The sequence below is a fragment of the Stegostoma tigrinum genome, chromosome 30, assembly GCF_030684315.1.
Source record: "Stegostoma tigrinum isolate sSteTig4 chromosome 30, sSteTig4.hap1, whole genome shotgun sequence".
Lineage (NCBI taxonomy): Eukaryota > Metazoa > Chordata > Chondrichthyes > Orectolobiformes > Stegostomatidae > Stegostoma > Stegostoma tigrinum.
In genome coordinates, this window is record NC_081383.1 from 35,151,377 (window position 1) to 35,177,921 (window position 26,545).

Here is a 26,545-nt window from a genome sequence, read left to right on the forward strand (position 1 = left end):
CTGGAAGGTTGAGGAATTAAAGATTCATCTTCAAGACACTGCTTTGAGCAATCCAGGAGATTTAAAAGGGCCTTATGTTGTGTATTTTTCCTTTTTGCTTTGAGCAATTTTGTGCATTAGTTACAAAAAAACTTGTATCTAGGAAAAGCAACGTTGAAAGAATCATTTTGTCTGAAGTTGTCTTCCAAAGAGAATAGTAAGGCCCTGCTTTGTAAAGATGGACATGTTACATGAGCAGTGCTCAGCGTGGCGCTGGGCGTTTGTGACAAAGTGAAATCTCCAGGGCTAAGTGCAACTAGAGCAGGCAACTCCAGGAGAGGTGGATCTGCAATACCGAAAGGGATAGAAATGGCAAGGGCAGAGAGCAGACAATGAAACTTCTATGGAAGAACCAGGGTGATGGCTAGAAGCCAGTCATGGAATTATAGAGTTGTACAACACAGAAACAGACCCTTTGGTCCAACTTGTCCAGGCCTACCAGATATCCTTCATTAATGTAGTCGCATTTGCCAGCATTTGGCCCATATCCCTCTTAAGCCCTTCCTATTCATGTATCCATCCAAATGCCTTTTAAATGTTGTAATTGTACCAGCCGCCACCACTTTCTCCGGCAGCTCATTCCATACATGCATCACCCTCTGTGTGAAAAAGTTGCCCCTCAGATCCCTTTTAAATTTTTACTCTCTCACCTTAAACCTAGTTTTGGACTCCCCCCATCCTCGGGAAAAGACCTTGACTATTCACCCTTTCCATGCCCACCATGATGTTATAAATCTCTACAAGGTCACCCCTCAGCCTCCAATGCTCCAGGGAAAATAGCCCCAGCTTGTTCAGCCTTTCTCTATAGCTCAAACCCTCCAACCCTGGTAACATCCTTGTAAATCTTTTTTTACACCCTTTCAAGTTTAACGACATCTTTCTGAGAGCAGGTAGACCAGGGTGGAATGTAGTATTCTAATAATGGCTTCACCAATATTCTGTACAGCTGCAAAATGGTCCCATTGTACCCCTAAAAGATTAATGATCAATAAAACAGTGCATCATTATTGAAATTCTAGGAAGAGTGCTGTCACAATATTGATAGAAGACAGCTTGAAGTCAGGGCATAGTGTAGCCCAAAAATGGCGTGACCCTTTGATCTTTTACTTCTAAGTTTTGTGCCTGTTACTACTTCTCTGACTAAAACCTGAAGAAGGAATGTGGCTCCAAAAGCTTGTGTTTTCAAATAAACCTGTTGGATTATAATCTGGTGTCGTGATTTCTGACCATGTCCAGCCTGAAATGAAATGAGGGAGCAATCTCTAATTAAATTTAGTGATAAGACTTTGTAATTATTTTCCAGCTTAGCATATAACATCAGACCCTGATACCTCTTCTGCCAGTTCGGGCTGCACCGACCTATTAACTAAATTCGTCAGCATCCTGATGTCAAGTGAACTACGTTTTGTTTTGATGTTACAACAAGTTATTACCTCAGAAGATAAAATAACCAAAGTAAATGAAAATGTAGTAGACTGCTGTGATTGACATCTATACTGCTTTATAGTACAGTAATGACTGTACAGTGAGGTATTGAACTGTGCTACAGTAACAAAGATATCACTAAGTCTCTAAATTTCCCCACTCAGCCCCTTGGATGGAAGAACATGTGAAACAGCAACAGGAGTAAACCATTTGCCCCCCAAGCCTGATCTACAACTTGATAAGGTCATGGCTGATTTGATTGTGGCCTTGACTCAACTTTTCTCCCTGTACCGACTTAACTCTTGACTCCCTTGTTGAACAAAAGTCCTTGAATCTATTCAACGACCAAGCTTCCATGCGCTTTGTGGAAGACAAATGACCCTCTGAGAGAAGAAAATCCTCCTCATCTCCATCTTAAATGGGAGATGCCGCCTTTTGAATCTGTACTCCCTCATTCTAGATTATCCAATGATGGGGAATTTTGTAATGAGTTCAGAGTTGCCAGGTTTTGGGTTGATAGGTTTATTATGCTGAGTACGAGAGAGAAGGCAGACTCACCATAAGTAACAGGTTGTGTACTATAATTCATGAAGAGGAGGGTTTGAGGTACAGACAACAGAAGGCGTTGTGCACTGCGGCAGTGTCTCATGTAAGGCTTTGTCTGGGAACGTTTTGACAGCTACAGGGGCGACTCTCTGCATTTTAAACAGTCACCGAGAAGCTCAGAGTCAGTTCAGCTGCCCGTGCTTTAGTGCTTTCTTTGTTCTTACCTCCTGAACACCCTCAGCCACGGTTAGTAATCTGCGTTTGTGTCTCAGACCTGAAAACAAGCCTGTGGAGTTACTGATCACAACTTGTCACTGGCAAATTGGTTCAGATCCAAAACATGGCAAGAAGTGGAGGGAGAGGAGAATGTGACCTCAGTTTCCGAGCTCCAGCTCTCATTAGAGATCCTTTCCCACTGGCCATGACGATTGAAGAAATTACGGACATGTGGCTGTTGTAGTTAAAACTGATGAGGCTTTTTCACTCTATAATTAACCAATGATGGAAATAATTAGAAACCTTTCAATTAGACATTTGGACCCTGAAGCTGAACAGTGCAATCTCTGTGGGAGTGTTTGATTGGGGCAGTGTTGCAAGGCAATGCTCCAGCCCAACGCCTTGCTGGATGCAAGTATGTGTGGGAGGAAAGGACAATTACTGTGCAATGCAACTTCAATTATCTGACAGCCACTCACTGCTGGGTGGGTCACATCAATTTACGAGCTTCACCAAAATTCTGAATTTGAAATTTCTCTGAAATTTTAGCAAAATTGTTAGCCTGTATGGAATTTACAGCGCAGAAACAGGCCTGTGCAAGTGTTTATGTCCCATACGTGTTTCTCACACCCTTCTTCATCTCACCTTACCTTCATATCCTGTCATTTATTCTCCCTCCTCCAACTTCCGCTTAAATTAAGCAATCTTTCTGTCTCAGCCAAGTACTGAGGGAATTACTTGTCTCATGTTTGCTTCATAGAACTTAATCCTATCCCATTGAGATATCAAAAAGCACTTTGATCCATTTTAGAAATTTCTAAATGCTAGACTTTGGTAACTTTAAATGGAAACTCAGGTCCCAATGGAACAGGGATAAGTGCTGAATGTTGAACAGATTTTACGGCCATTGTGTGATTGTCCTTTTAACTCTTTCTTTGCTTTTGTCTGTTAGGTATCGCAGGCAGTGACTATATCAATGCAAACTATATCGATGGCTACCGAAAGCAGAATGCCTATATTGCAACGCAAGGACCCCTCCCTGAGACATTCGGGGATTTCTGGAGGATGGTCTGGGAACAGAGGAGTGCAACTATCGTCATGATGACAAAGCTAGAGGAAAAGTCTCGGGTAAGATGGATTTTCCTGATCCTACCAACCCAGTGTTAAATTTTGGAAACTGTAAAGGCAGAGGTGAGTGAAGAAAGGTTTGCATTTCTGTAGCACCTTTCGTGATCTCCAGGCATTCACAAGCTGTGTTACAGCCAATGAAGTATTTTTGAAGTGTGGTCACTGTTGTAGGAAATGATGCAACCAAAAGATAAATCATTTCTGACTAACCTGATTTAGTTGTTTTGAAGAACCAACTGGTTGATGAAGCAAGTGTTCAACATGGAGGCACACAGATTCATTAGCCAAGGTGGGGCAGTACATGGTAATCAGCAGGATGTTTCAATGCCCATGTTTAAGCTGTAGCCATGAGACTTTGTGAGGTGCAGAGTCGATGTTAAGGACTCCCTGGGCAACTCTCGCCTGACTGTATACCACTGTGCCACCACCTCTACTGGATCATTAGTACAGGACATAGCCAGGGATGGTGGTGCTGGTGGCTGGGACATTGTCTGTAAGGTGTGATTCCTCGTGTATGATTGCGTAAGGCAATTGCTGGACTAGCCTGTGGGACAGCTCTCCCAAATTTGGCACGCGTCCCGATTTGTTATTAAGAAGGACCTTGCAGAGTTTGCAGGGCCGGGTTTTGTTTTTGTTGTTTGTGCTGCCTAGGTCAATCGGCCCATCCAGTTTTATTCCTTTATGACCTTTTGTCATATTTCAGTTCAACTGAGTGACTTGTTGGGCCCTTTCCAAGGGCAGTTAAGAGTCAACCACATTGTTGTGAGTCAGGAGTCACTTGTAGGCCAGACTGGATAAGGATGGAGATATTCTTCTGTGAAGTTCACTAGTAAACTAAAATAATTCTCCCAAGAATTAGAAGAAAAATGAAAAAAATTCTTAACATCCTGAATGCAGTGCCTGTAAGGGAGGCGGAACTCCTAAAAGAAATTTTGACCCACACTCAAAGAGGACAAATTTCTGGATTTATAGGGAAAAGCATTGGATGGCCGACTAAATCAACGCAGTTGTAATGAGCCAAATGACATCTTTCTACACTGTAGGATCCTTTGACTTCCACACAGCAAGTAGCTACAAACAGCAGTTAGATAATGACTCATCAGTTTTGAGTGATTTTGATGAGGATCTCTTCATGTGCGAACCTACAGCATGTTTGCAGGCTCTTAATCTGTGATGATTGTGAGCAAGATGTAGAGCTGGATGAACACAGCTCGCACCACTTTCAGATGCAGTGCTCCAAAGAACTTTGAACTGGCTACTCAGCTGGACATTTAAGATCTCTGGACCGTTCCTAACATCTGTTGCTTGCTCTATGTGAAGAAAGCCAGAGGAACTGATAGTTTTGGGTCAGGGCCCATTGCTACATCATAGGATAACAACAAAGGGACAGTCACTGCACTGTGAAGCACTCCAGCTCTATACAAATGCAAGTTCTGAAATACACTGTAGATGGAACCACTCCACTCAATCTGCTCCATGTAGTGTTGATTGCTATGGATTACTGCAGCTGGCCTTGACATAAATAAGGCTTCAATCGACTGACTGCTAGTACATTCTCTTAACAGCCGTAGCTCAGCAAAAGAGGGCCCTGCCTGTAACAATAGCACCCTCTTCCCATTGATGGTTGCACATGCAACCTAATTACAAATAAGGTCTCTGAGTGGCTGTGCTGGGTGCAAAGTGCAGCTGGCCTGTATTCAATTTGCTTTTCTATTGAGTCAGTGCTGCTCCCGGTGGGGACACCTTGTCCAGTATAACTGCGGCAGGAGCTGCTTACTGCCTTGTTTATTCCTGCAGCTCTCTCACCATATGAGGTGGCTGTCTGTGTTCCCCTGACACAGCCTTTATAATGTCAGGTCACAAATAACACCACAATGCCGAAAATACACAGCAGGGCTGCCCATGTCCAGAAGAGGAAAAACAGCTTAACATTTAACGTCAGACGAGGGGTCTGTACTCGAAAGGTTAGCCTGTCTCCTCTCTTCATGGATATTAATGTACCTGCTGTGTGTTTCCAGAATGTTCTATCTTCATTTCAAATCCCCTGCAATCTCAGGGCATCTGAGTGTTCGCAGACTGAGGGCTGGACTTGTGGCTTTGTTTTTCTGGCGATGAGGGCTCATGGCAGAGGCAGGGAGTAATCTAGACCTTGTCTTTTCTTTGGGCTGTTTATTTTATTTATGCTTCTGTTTTTACACCCTGTCTTATATGGAATAAAGTGGCACCCGAGAATGGTGGCTTTGTAAATGCTTCCCTGTACTCCTGTATTCCTGTACTCAAGTACACATGACAATAAAATCTAAACCAATATTGCAAAATCTAGTTAGATATGGGTGAGAAAAGCTGTCTGTGAATTTGTTGCTCCCCGTCCAAAATGGGCTGAAAGCCTATCGTGCAAATACGAAAGGATTTTCATTTCTTTCACTGTATCCAGCAGCATGGTCCATATTACACCCTAAAGAACTGTCCTGCTGAAATATGCCTTTCACGAATTTAAACCTATATTTTTGCTCTATTATCACAAGACAGAAGTAAAGTTAAACTGCCCTTTCTCATATAATTCTGACTCTGCTACTGCAATTGCTGAAAATTCCTTAGTGCAGTAGTGTTTGTACTACAATATGCACCCGGTATGTCTGTCTCTTTCCATCCTTACTCCAGCCATGCTCTGCTGAAGCCCACAACCAGGCTTATCTCATCTCCCAGACTGGCCAGCCTTTGGTATCCACTGATTTGTAATCATACAAAACTCTTCTGCCTGCACCCGAACTCACAGTTAGTACTCAGTAACCAATGCCTCAAATGTAAAATTTTCATCTTTATGCTCAAGTAAGTGTTCAAGGCATAACCTTTTACTGTCTCTATTACCTAATGCAGTCCTACAGTTCTGAAAATTCTACATTTCTACAACCATTCAGGTTGTTATATATTCTCCATATCAGTACCTACATCTGCTAGCATTCAGTGTGTCTATAGAGGTATCAGTATCCATTGTATCTGTGCAGTGTCACTATGCAGGTGTCTGTATCCACTCTGTGCACCTAGCGTCTCTGTACAGGTATCTGTATTCACTGTGTGTACCCAGTCTCTCTGTACAGGTATCTGTATTCACTGTGTGTACCCAGTCTCTCTGTACAGGTATCTGTATTCACTGTGTGTACCCAGTGTCTCTGTACAGGTATCTGTATTCACTGTGTGTACCCAGTGTCTCTGTACAGGTATCTGTATCCACTCTGTGCACCTAGCGTCTCTGTACAGGTATCTGTATTCACTGTGTGTACCCAGTCTCTCTGTACAGGTATCTGTATTCACTGTGTGTACCCAGTCTCTCTGTACAGGTATCTGTATTCATTGTGTGTACCCAGTCTCTCTGTACAGGTATCTGTATTCACTGTGTGTACCCAGTCTCTCTGTACAGGTATCTGTATTCATTGTGTGTACCCAGTGTCTCTGTACAGGTATCTGTATTCACTGTGTGTACCCAGTCTCTCTGTACAGGTATCTGTATTCACTGTGTGTACCCAGTGTCTCTGTACAGGTATCTGTATTCACTGTGTGTACCCAGTCTCTCTGTACCGGTATCTGTATTCACTGTTTGTACCCAGTGTCTCTGTACAGGTATCTGTATTCACTGTGTGTACCCAGTGTCTCTGTACAGCTATCTGTATTCACTGTGTGTACCCAGTGTCTCTGTACAGGTATCTGTATTCACTGTGTGTACCCAGTGTCTCTGTACAGCTATCTGTATTCATTGTGTGTACCCAGTCTCTCTGTACAGTTAATTACCCTGCCATCTACAAACGTTCCAGTGACTTTTGTTATGTGCCTTTGTGCAGGTGAAATGTGACCAGTACTGGCCTGGCCGAGGAACAGACACCTATGGAATGATACAAGTGACACTATTGGACACCATCGAGCTGGCCACCTTCTGTGTTCGAAATTTCTGTCTTCACAAGGTAACCAACTTCTCAAATGCATTTAACATACGCAAGACCAGCTATGGTTGTTTATGAGTTGAGAATGAGGAAAAGGTATGAGACTGTGAGGAATGTGAAAAGATTAAACATTGGGAGAAGTAAAAACATAATTAAATGCTGTCGTTAAATATGTCTCGCATACTCCAGTTAGCTCAGGCCTTTAACCCAACGTACCAGCATACAAATTAAGAACAGGAGTAGGCTATTTGGAATTCAGTAGAGTACTTTACAAAGCCCCCACATGGATTCTGAAACAGATGCAACGCATCGTAGGGAATATAACAGAAAATTGAACTGAAGCATCTCAGTTTTGTGAACTAGTTCCCCCGGGCCCTGGAGCAACACAGGAACAAATAGCCTTCAATGGACCAAATAATTTTTGCAAGTCTATAGCCTTTTAATGTGTTCTGGTACTGGATTAAAATAGTAAGAGAAGCTTCATTTTGTGCTTGGTCAAAAAACCAAGAATGTGTATGTGGCCTGACACCTCATCAGAATTTATAATTGGTTGGTATATGAATGACCTAAGGGAATCAAGAGTTATAGGACAAAGGCAACAAAAGTAGAATTGAGGATTATCAGATCAGTCATGACCTTATTGAATGCTGGAGAAGACTTAACGGGCTGAATGGCCTACTTCTGCTCCTGTGTCTTATGGTCTACGGTCTTATGATGAACCAATATGGAAAAGAATGCATTTGCTTTTCATTCTTAATCCTTCATCATTGCGCACAGTGGGGACATCTTTGAATGTTCAACTTGAGACTAGACATTAATTAATCCATGTCACCACACTACCCCTTGTTACCTGTTGAAGAGCTTTAGAAGAGTAGTCAGACTTGATTTGCCTTTTATTAAACATCAACTCTTGTACAGCGGAAGCCTGGAAATTCCTGAATGTTCTCAAATTAAGAACATCACTTATTTAGACATTGCTCATCAGTAAAGAGTGAGGCTTCTACAGACTGAGAAAATGACATGCCAAGGCAGGAATGTTACCCAGGTTAAAAACATTAGTAGAGAAAAATAGAAAAGGAAGCAGCAGTTAGCTTACAATAAACCTGAGTGTTAAAAGATGGTTGGTGGAATCAAAAACTGAAGGTGATAAACAATTTCACAATCTTATGGGCAATGATTGGAGACAACAGGAATTCACATACACAGCAAAGGTGAGTGACATGGGATCTTTAACGCCCACACAAGAGGACAGACAGGGTGTCATCTGTAAGATAGTGAAACACCCCTCCTGTGCAGCACTGAAATGTCAGTGTATGATCTTCTGCTTCAGAGTCAAAAGACACACTAGTGGTTCAAGCCTGAGACAGTAGTGGACAAAGAAACTTGATTTACTCAAGTAAGTAAAGCCTTGCTAAGTACTGTAGTGTGGAGGTTTTTTTGCATGTGAGCTGGTGGTTGATTGTGTGTGCTGGTGAGGCTGGCCTGATGGTATTGGTAAGATTGAAGCCATTGTTTCTGGTCCCTGCTCAAAATTCCATTCCCTAACTATCAATTCTATACCTCTTCCTGATAATAGTTGGTTTACACCAGTTGGTTTTTAACATTTTTGTCATGCGTGATCCTGAGATGAGCTTTCAACCTTGTATTTATGTCATCTCTCCCACCTTTATAACGCCGTCAAATTTCATCTGCATTTCAGTTATTCTGCTACTGAGGTCTTCATCCTTGCCTTCATTATTCTAGACTCAGCTATTCCATTGCATTTGTGGCTGGTCCCCATGTTTTAACCCCATCTCCAAATGCCAACAGCTTTGGGTCACCCAGTTTTCCAGAACTCCCTTGATATGGGGACATAGCCATTTGATTGAAATATCAAAAATGTAACTTTCTTTTATCAAAAAGGGGGAAAAGACAGAAAAAGGGAAATTACAGATCAGTTAGCTCAACATCTGTCATAGGAGGAATGTTAGAAGCTATTATTAGAGAAGTTATAACAGGGCACTTGGATAATTTTAAGGTGATCAGTGTCAACGTGTTTTTGTGAAAGGGAAATCATGTTTGACCAATCTATTGGAGTTCTTTGAGGAAGTATCATGTGCTGTGGATAATGGAGAACTGATGGATGTACCGTACATAGATTTACAGAAAGCATTTGAGAAGGTGCATAGACTGTTGAGGAAAATAGAAACTCGTGATGTAGGATGTAGGTTATTGGCTTAGATGGAAGACTAGCTGGCCAACTCAAAAGAGAGAGTGGGTGAAAATGGATCAGTTTCAGGTTATTATGATGTAGCAAGTGGTGTGGCATGGAGATCTATGCTGGGACCTCAGCTGTTTACAACTTACATAAATCAGTTAGATAATAAGACAGGAAGTATGATTGCCAAATTTGCTTAAGACACAATGTCAGGAAGAAAAGAAGACACAGGTTATGGAAAAATATGGATAGGAAAGTGAGTAGGTGAAGATGTGCCTTATGGAGCTTAATGTGGGGAAAAACGGAAATTGTCCATTTTGTCAGGAAAAATTAGAAAGAAGCGTATTATCTAAATGATCAGAGATTACAGAGCTCTGAGATACAGAGGGATTTGGATGTTCTTGTGCTTGAATTGCAAAATGTGTTAGTTTGTAGGTACAACAAGTAATTAGGAAACCCAATAGAATTTTGTAATTTGTCACAAAAATATTATGCTTCAGTTATGCAAGGCACAGGTGAGACTGTATTTGAGATACGGTGCACAGTATGACTGTGGAACGATGACTCAGTGCTTAGCACTGCTCTCTCACAGCACTAGGGACCAAAGTTCAATTCCACCCTCTGGCAACTGTGTGGAGTTTGCATGCCCTCCCTGAGTCTGCATGGGTGTCCTGTGGATGCTCCAGTTTCTTCCCACAGCCTAGATATGTGCAGGTTAGGTGGATTAGCCATGCTAAATTACCCATAGTGTCCAGAGATCTGTAAGTTAGTTGGGTTAGCCATGGGAAATGCAAGGTTACAGGGACAGGGTGAGTCTGGATGGGATGCCCTTCAGAGGGTCATGTGGACTCATTGGGCTGAATGGCTTCCACATTGTAGAGATTCTATGATTAGTTTTACTTACGCTATTAAAGATAATGGTAAAGTTGCCATAGTTCCACTGTATCATAGTGCTGCTGTCTCATTAGAGAGAGATGGCTGGTGGTGGTTTAACCTGAGGGCCACCATATCTCAGGCAAGGCGAAATGTTGCAAAGTTAGAACCTTTATGGTAATCGGACCTTATTAAAGGAGATGTAATTACATTAGAGGCCATCCAGAGAAGGTTTACTTGACTAATGCTAGTATGGGTGAGTTTTCTTATAAGGAAAACTAAGCTTGTGTCCACTGGAGTTCAGAAGAGTAAGAGTTGACTTGATGGAAACTTGAAAAATCCTGAGGCAGGTTGACAGGGTAGATGTGGTGATGACATTGTGCATAATATAAGAAACTAGAACTAGGGATTACTGTTAAAAACCAGGCATTGCCCATTTAAAACAAAAATTAGTTTTTTTTTCCCCTCAGAATCTTTGGAACTCCCTTCCTGAAAAAGCAGTGAAAACAGAATGTTTGCATTTTTTAAGGTAGTTTTGGACAGATTCTTCTTGTTAAGTAGAGGTAGGCAAGAATGTGGGTTTACAATTACATTGCAACCATTGACACACAGAACTGAAAATAGGGCTTGAAGGGCTGAAAGATCTCATGCTCCATACGACGAAGAACTCTTCTTCTGTGTCTGAACTCAGAACAAGTCAAATTCCTTCTCAGCCCTGCATTAGCTAACCTACTCTGGCTCCCAGTGAAGCAAAGTCTTGATTTTAATATTTTCATTTTTGTTTTTAAACCCATCCAAGATCATGCTCCACTGTACTCTGGAACCACTTCCGAACCCAAACCATCCGAAGTAATTCTGCCCTGTACATTCCCAAGCATGATTACTGCATGATTGCTTTTCTAGGCCCCAGCCTGTAGAATTCCTTCCCTGTGTTTCTCTCTGTCTTTCTGTGTCATTCTCCTTCTCAAGATACTTCTCTTGAAGCCAATCTCTTTGACGCAAACCTTTGGCTATGTGACACAATATCTTCTTTGTAGTTCAGTGTCATATTTCATTTGATAGCGTTACTGTGCAGTATCTGGGGTGGGGGGAGGATTTATTATCTTAAAGATACTACATAAATATAAGATGTTTTTGGTAAAAAGCACAAGGGCAAGCTCAATATTGATGGTGAAAGAATTGATACCCAGTTGAAGAGACTGCGTAGATGATGGACAAAACAGTGTCTGAGAATAAGATTAACACTAAACACCAAGATAGTCCTTCCATGTGATCCAACTTCACACTCTGAGCTCCAGAGAATTTAATCGTACCATCATACTTGATAAACAGCATTAATCTCCAATTTGGTTACCACAGGGATCCACCTAATTATCGACAACCACAGGGATTCTGGCACAAAACAACCTACAGATGGAGAATGTGAATCATTTCAGAAAAGCTTTGGGTGGCATAGGACAACAGTGTTTCAAATATCATGTTCTAGCATACATTTATAATATATGAATGAGTTAATCACAGAAGAGTATTCAAATAGGCCTTTGCTTAAATAATACAGTATTTTTTCATCACTTCTATTCCTATTTATGTACTCATGTAGTTGTTAGTGCTGGGAATAGCTTTCCATTATCTGCCTGCATCAGGTAGCTGTAGATTGTGATCTGAGTAAACTGCATCTCTAGCATTAGTAATAGAAGAAGCAGGAGGAAGGTGACACAGGCCTCTTGAACTTTCTCTACCCTTCAACACGATCATGAGTGAACTGCATTTAGTTTGCCTTTCTATCCAATCCCAATATCCCTTAATTCCTTAGTCCCATTTCTCCAGTGGATGTGCAGGGGCTCTGACCAGAAGCTCTAGGTTCAGATCCCACTTGCTGGCCACAGACAGTGCTCCTGCCCTGTATAAACAGGTTGATAATCAGCAAGATAACCCCTCAATACTTCTCCACAATTACAACAGCGGGGAAAGTGTATGAGGATTAAAAACCAAAGAATTTTTTCAGTCCATTTCCTTAATGATGCCAATTACTTTAGATTCCTCCTCCTCCTTAGACCTTTGCCTCCCTACAATTGTAGATATGTTCTTTCCGTCCAACTATGAAGGGAGACACAGTATTTACTGAGTGTCTCTGCCATTTCCTTATTCTGAATTATGATTTTCCATGTCTTAGCTTTTAAATTTGCTTTTAGTAATCTCTTCCTTTTCGATACTTGTAGACCCTTTTCTAGAATTCACTCATGAGGCATTGGCATCGCAGGCTGGGCCAGCATTTATTATCAATCCCCAGTTGCCCTTGAGAAAGTGCTGATGAGCTTCTTCCTTAAACTGCTGCACTCCATGTGCTGTAGGTAGACACTCACTGATGCCATTGGTGGGGTAAGGTCATTTCGAGAGTTTTGAACAGGAATGGAAATATATTTCCAAGTCTGGATAGTGTGTGATTTGGAGGGGATCTTGCAGTTGGTGGTGTTTCCATGTATCTGCTGCCCTTGTCCTTCTTGATGGAAGTTGTCCTGAGTTTGGATGGTGCTGCCTAAGAATATTTAGTGAATTTCTGTGGTGCATCTTGTAGACTGCCACTTATGAGCATTGGTGGTGGAGGCAAAGTACATTTCTGGATGTGGTGCCAAACAAGTGGGCTACTTTGACTTGGATGGTGTCATTGTTGAACCTGTACCCATCCAGGCAAGTGGGGAGTATTCTGTCACACTCCTGTAGACAGGCCTTGACAGGCCACACGCCTTGTAGTCAGAAAGACTCTAGAAGGTGAGTTATTTGCTGCAGTATTCCTAGTCTCTGACTTTTTGTTATGCCATTGTATTTATATGGCTAATCCCGTTCAATTCCTGGTCAATGATAACTCCCAAGCTATTGATAGCAGAGGATTCAGTCATGATAACACCATTGAATGTCAAAGGGCAATGATTTGATTGTCTTTCATTGAAGATAGTCATTGCCTGGCATTTGTGTGACCCAAAAGTTATTTGCCACTTCTAAGCCCAAGCCTGTCCAAGTCTTGCTGTATTTGGACATGAACTGCTTCAGTACCAGTGGGGTAGCAAATGGTGCTGAACATTGTGCATTTTTCAGTAAACATTCCATCACAGACCTTATGATGAAGGGGAGGTCATTGATGAAGCAGCTGAAGATGGTTGGACCTAGGACACTACCCTGAGGAACTCCTGCAGAGATGACCTGTAGCTGAAAGGAATGACCTCCAACAACCACAACCATCTTTCTCTGAGCCAGTAGGTGACTTCTATCAGTGGAGAGTTTGTTCCTTATTTCTGGTTGACTCCAGTTTTGCAAGAGATCCTTGATGTCAAGTTCAGTCAAATACAGTCTTGATGCCAAGAGTAGTCACTGTCCCTCACCTTTGTAATTCAGCTGTCCATGTTTGAACTAAGGCTGTAATGAGGCCAGGAGCTGAGTGGGCCAACAAAACCCAAACTAAGTGTCACTGAGCAAGTTATTGGCAAGCATTTTACAATCCACTTCTTCATAATTCTCACACACATTCTATTTTCTCCTTGTTTGTCAATTTCTAGGTCATCATTTGCTCATTTTTAAAATCCTCCAGTTCCTCAAGGTTGCTTATTTTGCCAATATTGTAAATCTTATTTTGTACAATTCTTCATTTCTAGTTTGCTATCAGCATACAACTCCCTGAATCAGGTTTTCATTTTTCCAGGAAGTGTATATTCATTGAGAATTATGATTTATATCTTTAAATGTTTGCCATTGCTTATTCATCTCCTATATTTTAATCCAATTTCCCAATGAGTGTAATTAACTGTCATTCTCCATGTAACATGAGATTTGAAGGCATGGGAGGCCCAAAGATCAGAAAGCAGATGTTCCTTATTCCACTGGCCTCTGGTTATTACAAACATGGAGGCATATTAAGGTTCATCAAGGGAGTGGTTTTCATTGAGTTGTGGATTTGTTTATCTGCCTGTTCCTTCTCGCATCACTCATCCAGGCAAATGGTTGGGTGTTAACCAGCATTTTCCTGAGAAGACATTTTCAGTGTTATCTGTACTGGTACTTTCCAGGGGATTCAAGCTTTCTGGCAGATTACCTATGTTGGGAGTTTAGGGTGGTCAGGATTCCAGGAACCTCATAATCGACAGCACTTGTTGCTTCAGGCGGTTGTTCCCTCCTTGGAAGGACTTCCTGGTGATGTTTTCTAGGGTGAGAACAGACCTGTCCCACCTTGGCTGCACTCCCTTGATTCATTATACACGGGTCACTCCAAGATTCTGCAACACTATCCAACTCCAGTTCATCATCAGGAGTAATGCTTTCCTTGGTAACAAACTGCCCTGGGTTTGTCCAGAAAAGCGAGCACTTCCCTGGTTTGACTTACAAGCTAAACTGTGACAAATGGCGAAGATATTATCTAGCCTTGCCAACGGTTTTATCCATCAAATTCATGAAGGTGGCAGGGGCATTGTGGAACTCAAATGACATTCTTATGTATTTATAGAGACCCCCACTGCTTGTTTGGAATGGCATCTTTTGAAAGTCTAAGCCTTCTAAACAAGGCTTAACCTGTGGATCGCAGGCTTGTAACAGCCTGAGTTTTCTTGGAGGTGGGTCGCTTATGAATGCAGGTGGTAAACTTCATCGAAGACTATATACTGGCACAAGACCTCTAGTCAACAAGTACTGTAAGAGAAGATTGAAAAGAATTTTGAAGAGATCACTGCCCCTAATGTTGATTCAAACATTCGAACCATTGATGACACAGAACTTGTTCAGCAAGCAACTGCTTAGCAGTCATTATGGGCTATGTGTGGTTAATGGGATGACAAGTTTCAAGCAACTGTGTATTGGAACCTCCAACAGCAGGTGGTAACTATGAAGGAGGGCAATTGGAACAGTCAAATAGACCCTGTCTGCAAAGGGGGTTTCTTCGGGGGAAGGAGGCCCCATGGGCTAAAGGAGCCCTCAAGGGGTAAAGGAGCAGATACAATGCTGTAAGAGGAGAGACTGCGGCATTCATGTTGTTCTACATCATTGAGGATGTTGGAAAGACAGCCCGTGACTGTGATGACTCCTAATGTGTGGATAAGTTAGTGTAGAGGAATGAATAGGCCAATGTAACTGCAGCAATAAAAGTGGAACGTTTAGAGCAGTGCTTTTGAAAAAATAGAAAACAAAATAGAAAGATTGTAACTGCGATAAGGTGGTCGACACTTAGATAGGAGTTGACGATCAGTTGACAAACCTGGTCTGTTGCCAGGTCCATGTATCTAAGCAGGATAATGGATCAGTATCTGTGCAAAGGATTCAGAAAGGTGGAGGTTTCCTGAAATTCTGGTCAGGTTGGCTTGATGCAAGGCAGTGAACATGGAATGAGCTTTGACAATGAATTGGATAATCCTTGTGTCATTTTTGTCCCATTGTGTCTGGTCCAGTTCAATGGAGTGTACGATAACTGAGTATGAAGGATGGAATACACAATGTGTTTTCAGTTGGACTGGGCAGCCTTTTACTGTACAGGATTTTTTTTATGCATGTCTGAAAAGTAAATGTACATTATAAGTTTTATTTTTAAATCAATAATCAATTATTCTCCACTTATTCCTTCCCTCATAATGTGCACAGTATCAGCTTTGGATGTGTTCAAGAGATATCTGTCCATTTTAATGAAAAAAAAAACTGTGGATGCTGCAGAAGGATCAGAAGACTTAAAACATTAACTCTGCTTTCACTCCATAGGTGCTGCCAGACCTGCTGAGGATCTCCAGCAATTTCTATTTTGGTTTATTTGTCTGTTTTAGTTGGGGTGTGAATTTCTATTTTGGTTGGACAGTTTCTTTTAATCAATCTGTTCAGACAAGTCACAACACGCCTCAGGGCAGGTGGAACTTGAACTCGGGCCTTCTGGCCCAGACGTAGGGACATTACTACTACACCAGACAACTCCCCTCAGTAATTGCTGTTTGTTAATATTAAATTACAGCCATGTTTAATTCTAGGCAGGTGGTGGACATTTCCTGGGGATTCACTTGTGCCCTTGTAAAGGACCCTGTGGCACAATAGTAATGTTCCTATCTGTGGGCCAGAAGGCCTAGGTTCAGGTCCCATCTGCCCCAGAGTCATGTCTAAACAGATTGATTAAAAATAATTTATTTATAAATACATACAGGCTGCAGCTGCGGCTGTAGTTTTAGGAGATGGGTAACAGGCCAATATGTAACTCTGCAAATAAATTTTTAAAAAGTGTGTCAAATTGGCTCCATTTCTATCCTTCACCAACTGGCGTTCTGGAATTGAACATTTGAAGTAAATTGATTGGGGATTGATACAGGTTGGCTGGTTGTGAGGAAGCACAGTAATCAGTCACAGAGGTTGAATCCTAAACTTCAGGGTAGCACAGTTTTCAATAACCCATGAAGACAAATCCTCCAGTGATATCATCAGTACACTCCACTTCAGCAAAAATATTTTTAACATCAGCTGAAGCAGGAAGAACCAATTATTCTGGAACATCGCGTGTCCTGTTGATTTGCACTTAGAATTTATACTTATTTGTCACGGAAGTTTTCTTGGGGGATAAAACAACAAGATGGACAGACAAAAGGATTCAGAAAAGATTAACAAGGATATTGCCAGGTTTGGAGGGTTTGAGTTATAGAGAGAGGCTGAATAATCTGAGGCTATTTTCCCTGGAGCATCAGAGGCTGAGGAGTGACCTTATAGAAGTCTATAAAATCATAAGGGAGATAGATAGAGTGAATAACTGAGGTCCTTTACCCAGGGGAGAGGATCCAAAACTAGAGGGCATTGGATTAAGTCAAGAGGGGAAAGATTTACAAAGGATCTAAGGGGCAACTTTTTCACTGAGAGGATTGTGCAAGTATGGAATGAGCTGCCAGAGGAAGTGGTGGAAGCTGGTACAATTAAAACATTTAAAAGTAATCTGGGTGAGTATACGATTGGCTGGGTTTAAAGGGATACAGGCCAAATGCTGGCAAATAAGACTAGATTAATTTAGGATTTCTGGTCGGCATGGACAAGTTGGACTGAAGGGTTTGTTTCCACGCTGTATAGCTCTCTGGCCATACCAGAATTAGGCTCATGTGAATTATGGCATCATGTAACTGTTGGATTGTTGAGGCCTTCCTGTTCAAAATGATTAAGGTTAGAAGCTTCTTCATTTCTTACTGGGAGCCACTAGATCTAGTTCCCAAATATTATGAAATATACTGCAATTGGGATAAACATTAGCAATCCTTTACAGAGTACAGGAGATCTGAGAGTCGTCCATCCTTGGTAATGTAAATTGAGGAGGATATTCTGCAGACGCAGCAATGATTTTAGATGAGAGTTTTTAAGTGATCTGCTCTAACAGATCAAACTGGGCTTCATCCAAAGCAGGGGAGGCATGCTTCCACCCCAAAAGTTTTTTTTAAATTAATTCCCAGGATGAGGGCATCATTGGCCAGGCAGCATTTATTGTCTAGAGGGCAGTTCAGAGTCAACCACATTGTTGTGAGTCTGGAGTCACATGTAATCCAAACCAGGTAAGGATGGCAGTTGCCTTCTGTAAAGGACATCAATGAACCATATGGGTTTTTCCAACAATCGACAGTCGGTTCATGGTCAACATTAGATTCTCAATTCCATGTATTTCATGAAATTCAAATTCCACCATCTGCCGTGGCTGGATTTCAACCCGGGGACCCCGGACCATTATCTGGGTCTCTGGATTAACAGCCCAGTGATAACACCACTTGGCCATCATCTCCCCATTGCACAGTGGACTTTGAAGACCTTGTTGCAAAAGGCTCCTTGGAAGAGAATTCTTGTTTCGTGACAAATAAGTGAACCATGTGAAAAGGCCCTGGCACTTAATTTGCTGTTTGTTGTTGGTAAGAACAGTTTTCTTTTTCTCAGTTCTAGCCACCTGTCAGCCCCAAAGCTACTCCTATGCTCAAAAGATGGTGGATTCTGCTTGGAGTCTGCCCTCACGTTGCTGACTACTCGCTAACATCTCTCCAGTCATGACCTTGCTTCATCTTTAGGTAAAGGGGCTTAACAGGACACAAACACCATCATAACCAAACCCAATGGTCTCAGACCCCCCCCAAAACACTGGAGACCATTTTGAAGAAATGACTGTGATTTTATTCCCTGTCCCTCCCGGTCAAACCATTCCTTGCCTGAGGGAGGTTCGAGGTTAATTAGAGCATGTTCGAAAAACCGTTGCAAATTATTACGTACATTTTATTGTCAAAAGATGTTCCATCTGACTGGTTGGTGGTTCAACCAGATAACGTAAAGGACAGTGCAGAGAAAATCAGACAACGTTAGGAATATGGTACATTGAGGGCGGAGAGATTAGTATCAGTTTATTAGAAAATAACATTTCGGGCTTGTACTCTGGACTTCCAGTACCCTGCAATTCTTAATCAAAAATCCATCCCAATAATCTCCAGTAATTTACTATCTTCAAGTAATTAATCTTGCATTAAAAATTCTTGCATTGTTCACTGCCTATTGGATTTTCTTATTTCGGACATCATGTGATTGAATATATTTGCTGATTTACCACGAGCAGCCTCACAGGAGGCTGGCTAGTATGAATATATATTATTTCACAAGAGTTAAGTTTGCTTTACAGAACACAGTTGCGATATTTTGCTTCTAATGTGGAGGTGTCTTTAAACTGGCCCACCTCTTCAAGTCAACTGCCCTGAATATCCAAAAAGCAACCTAAGATCAATTTATGGGTAACTGCTTAACAGTCCCCAGACCCTACTGAGGAGGTTGTCAGTGTCAAAGGAGAGCTGGATCTGATTGTTTCTTCTATCTATAGAACATAGAAAAGTATAGCACAGTACAGGCTCTTCGGCCCACGATGTTGTGCCGTGGAATAATCCCAATCCAAAAATAACCGTACCTAACTTACATTCCCCTCAATTCACTGCTGTCCATGTGCATGTCCAGCAGTCGCTTAAATGTCACTAATGACTCCGCTTCCACGACTACCACTGGCAAACTATTCCATGCGCTCACAACTCTCTGGGTGAAGAACCTCCCTCTGACATCTCCTCTACACCTTCCTCCTAACACCTTAAAACTATGCCTCGTGGCAGTCAATCCTGCCCTGGGGAAAAGTCTCTGGCTATCGACTCTCTCCATGCCTCTCATTACGTTGTACACCTCGATCAGGTCACCTCTCTTCCTCCTTCTCTCCAGAGAGAAAAGTCCAAGCTCAGTCAACCTCCTCAACCTGGTAAACCTCCTTTGCACCATCTCTAAAGCCTCCACATCTTTCCGATAATATGGCAACCGGAACTGGACACAATATTCCAGTGTGGTCTCACCAGGGTTTTGTAGAGCTGCAGCATAACCTCGTGGCTCTAAAACTCGATCCCCCTGTTAATGAAAGCCAAAACACCATATGCTTTCTTAACAACCTTATTCACATGTGTGGCAACTTTGACGGAGCTGTGCACTTGAACACCAAGATCCCGCTGTTCCTCCACACTGCCAAGAATCCTGCCTTTAATCCTATATTCAGCATTTAAATTTGACCTTCCAAAATGCATCACTTCGCATTTATCCGGGTTGAACTCCATCTGCCATTTCTCAGCCCACCTCTGCATACTGTCAATGTCTTGCTGAAGCCTGTAATAGCCCTCGATACTATCAATGGCACCTCCACCCTTTGTGTCATCAGCAAACATACTAACCCACCCCTCAACCTCCTCATCCAAGTCATTTATAAAAACTACAAAGAGCAGAGGCCCAAGAACAGAGCCCAGTGGGTCACCACTCAGCACTGACCTCCAGGCAGAATATTTACCATCTACAACCATTCTCTGCCTCCTGTCAGCCAACCAATTCTGAATCCAGACAGCCAAGTCACCCTGATTTCCATACCTCCTGACTTTATGAATGAGCCTGCCGTGGGGAACCTTATCAAATCCTTTGCTGAAGTCCATGTACACCACATCCACTGCTCGACCTTCGTCAACCTGTCTCATGACCTCCTCAAAGAACTCAATGAGATTTGTAGGGCATGACCCGCCCCTCAGAAAGCCATGCTGACTCCCTTTAATCACGCTCTGTGCATGTGCAACAGCACATCCACATGAAATTTGACAGGGCAGGTCCTCGTCTTCCTGAAACAAATTTTCTGCTGTCTGGATAACTCTGGGGAGGCTTCCAGCGCTTGGCAGGGGTAGCAATTGACATAGTTGCATGATTGGGACTACAGTAGGTGAAAATAAAGGCATTACCTACTCACTAACACTCAGTTGGGTTTCTACCAGGGCCACCCAGTTCCTGGCCTCATTGATGCCCTGGTTCAAACATGGACAAAAGAGGTGAGGGAGTGAGGGCGACAGTGATTGTTCTTGACATCAAGGCCACATTTGACCAAATGTGGCATCCAGGGATCCGAGCACAACTGGTTTTAACGGGAATGGGGGGAAAGCTCCCTGCTTGTAGGAGTCAGATTGAGCGCAAAGAAGATGGATATGTTTGTCTGGAGAAGGAATCTTGGCGGCACACTGCATGGAAATAAGCCTTTCTGCCCAACACTTTATGCATCCAGAGATTATGACATTGAAGGCTCTGCTTCATGGTGCCAAATTCCTCATTACAACTATTCACAAACTCCTTTTTTGTCCTGCTTACAATGACTAGATTCTCCACCTCCCACCGCAAGGTCTTTTCCCATCTGAGCAAATAAGACCCTAAGATATATGAGCAGAATTAGGCCATTCTGCACACTGAGTCTGCTCTGTCATTCAAGCACAGCTGACATACTTCTGAACCCCATTCTCCTACTTTCTCCCTGTAACCCTTGATGCACTTACTAGTCCACAAACCTATTTATCTCTGTCTTAAATACACTCAATGACTTAGCCTTAGCAGTCTTCTGTGGCAATGGGTTCCACAGTTACAGACTCTCACTCTTTGCTGCACAGAATAGAGTCAATCCCACTGACTATACTACGTTGCGTTTATCAAGCCCCATTGAACATGTTTTTTTACCACAGTGCGATAGTCAATTTGCACATCCACCCTAAAGCTCATGCCTTCTAGTTCCGCTATCAGCCTCATTCAGTCACAGAAGAACATGGAGCCAAATGCAGAGGTTAGTGGGTAGTAACAAGATAATAACTGCAGCCTGTAAGGAACTAGATAATGAAGTCAATGTGACTAAGAGGAAGAGTAGACACAGCAGATGATGAACGCAGACGGACAGGTGGTCTGAGGTGCATTTGTTTCAATGCAAGAAGTGTGTAGTGAGCTATCAACGCAAGGTAGCTCAACTGTGGGGTCCTTACAAAAGTTATCTCAAAACTGAACAAGTTGAACTGCTGGGACAGGACAGATTTAGCAAATATCATGTGTGGCACAGCACAATTTTTGACAAAACAAATCTGAATTCTCAGACAAAGATGCATGAAAACTGATGCTATCATAAATCATGAACTATATTCAGAATTTTCATAAAGCTAAATGATAAACTATTCATCAAGAATTACTGTAATATTTATATTTTATTATCTACAATCTGATTTATGTATTTCACAAACAATGAAAATGCTATTTTTTCACATTTTTCATTTCAGTCGTTCAGCCAGTTATTTTCTAACCACCATCTTTATGAGGCCGGAAAGCCATAACTAGTGGAGTGCCACAGGGATCAGTCCTAGGACTACAATTATTTACTATCTACATTCATAACTTAGAGGAGGGGACAAGGCATAAATCCATCCAAATTTGCTGATGCTACAAAAATAGAGTAAGGGAATGTTGTCATGAGGACATAAAGAATCAGCAAGGGGATAGACTGGTCGAGCAAGTGGGAAAAAAGTTGGCAGATAGAGTTTAATGTAGGAAAGTACACTTTGGTAGGAAGAATCAAAAGATAGACTTTTACTTAAATAGAGGGGGACTCTTAAAAAAAAATGCAGGGTAGGGGACTTGGATGCTCTAGTCCATGAAACACGTACCAGCATGCAGGTGACTGATTGCTTTATCACTGTCACATGTACTGAGATACTGTGAAAAGTGTTGATTTGCATGCTGTATAGGCAAATCATACCGTACAAAGTGCAGAATACAGTGTTACAGCCACAGAGAAGATGCTGAGAGAGAGAGATCAGAATTAACATTTGAGAGGTCCGTTCAAAAGTCACAACAGGAAAGAGGCTGTTCTTAAATCTATTTGAACGCTTATTCAAAGATATCCTCTGCCCGACAGAAGAGGATGGAAGAGAGTATAATCAGAGTGAGGGGGTATTTTGATTATGTTGGTTGCTTTCCCAAGGCAGTGGGAAGTATAGATGGAGTCAATGGATGGAAGGCTAGTTTGCGTGATGGATTGGGCTGTGCTCATGATTCTCTTTAGCTTCTTGCAGTCTTGGGAACAGCAACTGTCATACCACACAGTGATGCATCCAGATAGGATGCATCTACAAAATTAGGTAGGGTCCTCATGGACATGCTGAATTTCCTTAGCCTCCTTGACCATCGTGTCGACATGGGTAGACCAGGACAGATTGTTGGTGAGCAACGTTCCCAGGAACTTCACACTATCAACCATCTCCACCTCAGCACCATTGCTGCAGACAGAAGCTTCCTGAAATCAATGACCAGCTCCTTCATTTTGCTTATGCTGATGGACAGATTGTTATCTTTCCATCATGCCAGCAAGCACTCAATTTCTTTTCCAGTAATCTGACTTGTTGTTTGAGGTCCAACCTACAATGGAAGCGTCATCAGCAAAATTGTAAATGGAGTTGGGGCCACACAGTCATGATTGCATAAGGAGTATAGAGTAGGGGCAGCTTTGCTGGGCCCCGGTGTTGAGGCTTACGGTGGAGGAAGTGCTGTCACCTATCCTACTGATTGCGGTCTCTGGGTCAGGAAGCCGAGAATCCTGTTACAGAGAGGGATGCTGAGGCCTAGGTCTCAGAGTTTAGAGAGGGGTTTGTTTGGAATTACAGTGTGGAAGGTGGAGCTCTGATCAATAAGTAACAGCCTGATGTAGGTATCCTTGTTATCCAGACATTCCAGGGATGACAGTCAGGCCAGGGAGACGATATCAGCTGTAGACCTGTTGCAGTGGTAGGTGAATTGCAAAGGATCAAAGCACTTTGGTAGGTTGGAGTTGATGTGAGCTATGACTATGGTGATGCAAGTAATTAAGAAGGCAAATGGAATTTTGGCCTTTATTGGAAGGAGGTTTTAATTTAAAAATGGGGAAGTTCTTTTGCAACTGATCAGGCTATTGAGGAGGTCACACTTGGAGAAATATAAGAAAGGATACACAGCCATCGGAAGCAGTTCAAGAGATTCACTGGGCTGATTCATTGGATCATGATTTATCAAGAACGGTGAGACAGAAGGTCTTTATTCATTTAAGTTTAGAAGTATGAGGGGTGATCTTACCGAAACACAAAATTTTGAGGGGGCTTGACAGGCTAGATATGAAGGCACTGTTTCCATTAGTGTGGAAATCTCAAACTCAGCGACATAGTTACAGAATAAGGGAACATTTATTTAAACGTGAGATGCAAAGGAATTTCTTCTTTCAGCAGGCAGTGATTATTTAGAATACAAGAGAATTGTGAAAGGTAAATCACTGAAAGTATTTAAAGAAGGTGGTCAATAAGATTTTTGAAATAGAGAAGTTGAGGGCTCTGAGAAGCTGATATGGAAGAGGAGTTGAGTCCTGGGCAGGTCAGCCATGTTCTTATAGGATGGTGAGGCAGGGTCGAGAGGTAGAACATCCAGATCCTGTTGCTATTTCTTATGTTTTTGTCTGCTTTCTTGCACTGATAAGGAGTTTTACTGTGCTACATGGCCAAGCGAGCTACTTACACAGAACAAGACTGAAATAATTTGCTCAATAAAACATTTCATGAGGCTTTATGGGATAAAGAAAATTTTCATCTACTACTTTGCTGACATCAATCAAAATCTGCTCAATTGAAAGAAATACATGCAGTTCATACAATTTTATGTCATTCTTCCCTTCAATGCATCAAGTATATCTTTCTTGCAATTCATTAAAGTTTGTCTTTCTCAGGGACTTAAAATATCTGAAACATTACATAATACTGAAGTGTACAGCAGTTAGCACTCTGGTCCAATTCCAAATTCTTTTAGATGGATTGGGAAAAATATCTGCTACCTGCAGCTTCATCATGAATATATTCGAATTGTTCCAGTCCTGAACCATTTCAGACTGTAGTTCAGATGCTCACATCTCTCACTATTTGGATTTTGTTTTGCGAGTACATTCTAAAGCGCAGACTACAGACCAGAACATTGTATTTTTGAAAAATAAATATTATAAAATTGAATAACTTCATAAACCATGAGAATAAAATATTAATTGCTTGCTTAAATTGAAAGGGTTCTTTATCTTGCTCATATATTTGAAGCCAAATTATTTGTACATGCTTTCTACAACAGATTGGCTAGTTTTGAAAATGTTTTCACTGTTACCTGTATAAATTTCAACCTCATATTTCGGTCATCAAGCTGGTGAGAAATCTTTGGAGAGAAAGAGACATCAAGTGGAGATAACTGACTGGCCAGATCATTTAATATTTTGACCTCTTGTTTCACTGGGGCAATTTCTTCTTTAAAAACTGTGGTTTTATGTGTGCACTAAACACAACATTAACTTTGTAATTACATAGCATCATTAACATTAAACATGCCAAAGTGTTTTGCAGAAGCATTGAAAAACAAACATGTAACCCCAACTCATGTTAAGACAGATGGACCAAAGAGAAAGGTTCTAACGAATGCCTTTGTGTGAGTTTATAGTGGGAAATTTCCTGGAAAAGAAAAAAGTAAAAAATTTACTCTGCAGAGATTAAGTTTGAAAAAAACACCTTGGCCAAATAATGGCTAGCTCTTGAAGGACGAAATGAATATGAAAAGTTTCCAGTCTGATGTCCGTGCACATGCAGATGGGTCACTCAGCACTGATGGTTGTCACAGGGATCTTCAAACTTTGCTCATTCTTGAGATGCTCAGAGGAATTAATCCAAAAGCCTTTCACAGACAATAGCTGGTTGGGTGAATGGACAAATCAATGGTAGATGAAGTATAATTTGGATAAATATGAGATCATTCACTTTGGAAGCAAAAACAAGGCAGATTACTACCTGAATGGCTGTGCATTGGGAGAGGGGAGTGTGCAGTGGGACCTTGTGCCCCAGTCGCTGTAGGTAAACATACAGTTAGAGCAGGCAGTGAAGAAGGCAAATGGAATGTTGGCCTTCATTGTGAGAGGTTGAGCACAGGAGCAGGGATGTGTTGTTGCAGTTATACAGGGCTTTGGTGAGACCACACCTGGAATATGGTGTGCTATTTTGGTCTCCTTTTCTGAGGAAGGATGCTTTTGCTCTCGATGGAGCGCAGCATAGGTTTACCAGGCTGATTCCGGGAATGGCAGGTCTGACATTTAGAGTTCAAACGAATGAGTTGGGGTTGGTGGGGGGGGGGTGGGAATCTCATAGAAACTTATAAAATTCTAACAGGACTGGACAGGATAGATGCAGGGAGGATGTTCCTGATGTTGAGTGTGTCCAGAACCAGGGGTCACAGTATGAGGATTTGTGTAGACAACTTAGGATGGAGATGCGGAGACATTTCTTCACACACAGAATGGTGTACCTATGGAATTCATTACCACAGGAAATAGTTGATGGCAAAACATTGAATGTATTCAAGAGGTGACTAGATATAGCTGTTGGGTCGAATGGGATAAAAGGTTATGGGAAGAAAGCAAGATTAGGCTATTGAGTTGGATGATCAACCATGATTGTGATGAATGGCTGAGAAGGCTCACAGGGCTGAATGGCCTTCTCCTGTTCCTGTCTTCTATGTCTCTATGTTAGAGTTTTTTTCAACTGTCGCACAGGTTCCCAAAGAGGGTTTCTCATAAACGTGCCTGGATGTCTTGTTTGTTCACCACATATACTCCAACTGAATTCGCAATAATATCAAAATAGCTGAACTGTAGGTAGCCACAAACCCAGGCATGTGATTTCCAGTAAATCCAGCAGTTATAAAACTTGAGATAACAAGGTGTGGAGCTGGATGAACACAGCGGAGCCAAGCAGCATCAGAGGAGCAGGAAGGCTGACGTTTCGGGCCTAGACCCTTCTTCAGAAATGATGCTGCT

At 41.9% G+C, this 26,545-nt stretch overlaps 1 protein-coding gene across 1 annotated transcript in view; it reads left to right on the forward strand.

Moving 5' to 3' along the window:
* Positions 1-26,545, forward strand: part of LOC125465764 (receptor-type tyrosine-protein phosphatase delta-like) — a 472,774-nt gene that overhangs the window by 396,386 nt on the left and 49,843 nt on the right. The window contains exons 27-28 of the mRNA XM_048559575.2: positions 3,179-3,354; positions 7,191-7,310. Coding sequence (XP_048415532.1) covers positions 3,179-3,354; positions 7,191-7,310 — 296 coding nt within the window. The remainder of the gene's footprint in view (positions 1-3,178; positions 3,355-7,190; positions 7,311-26,545) is intronic.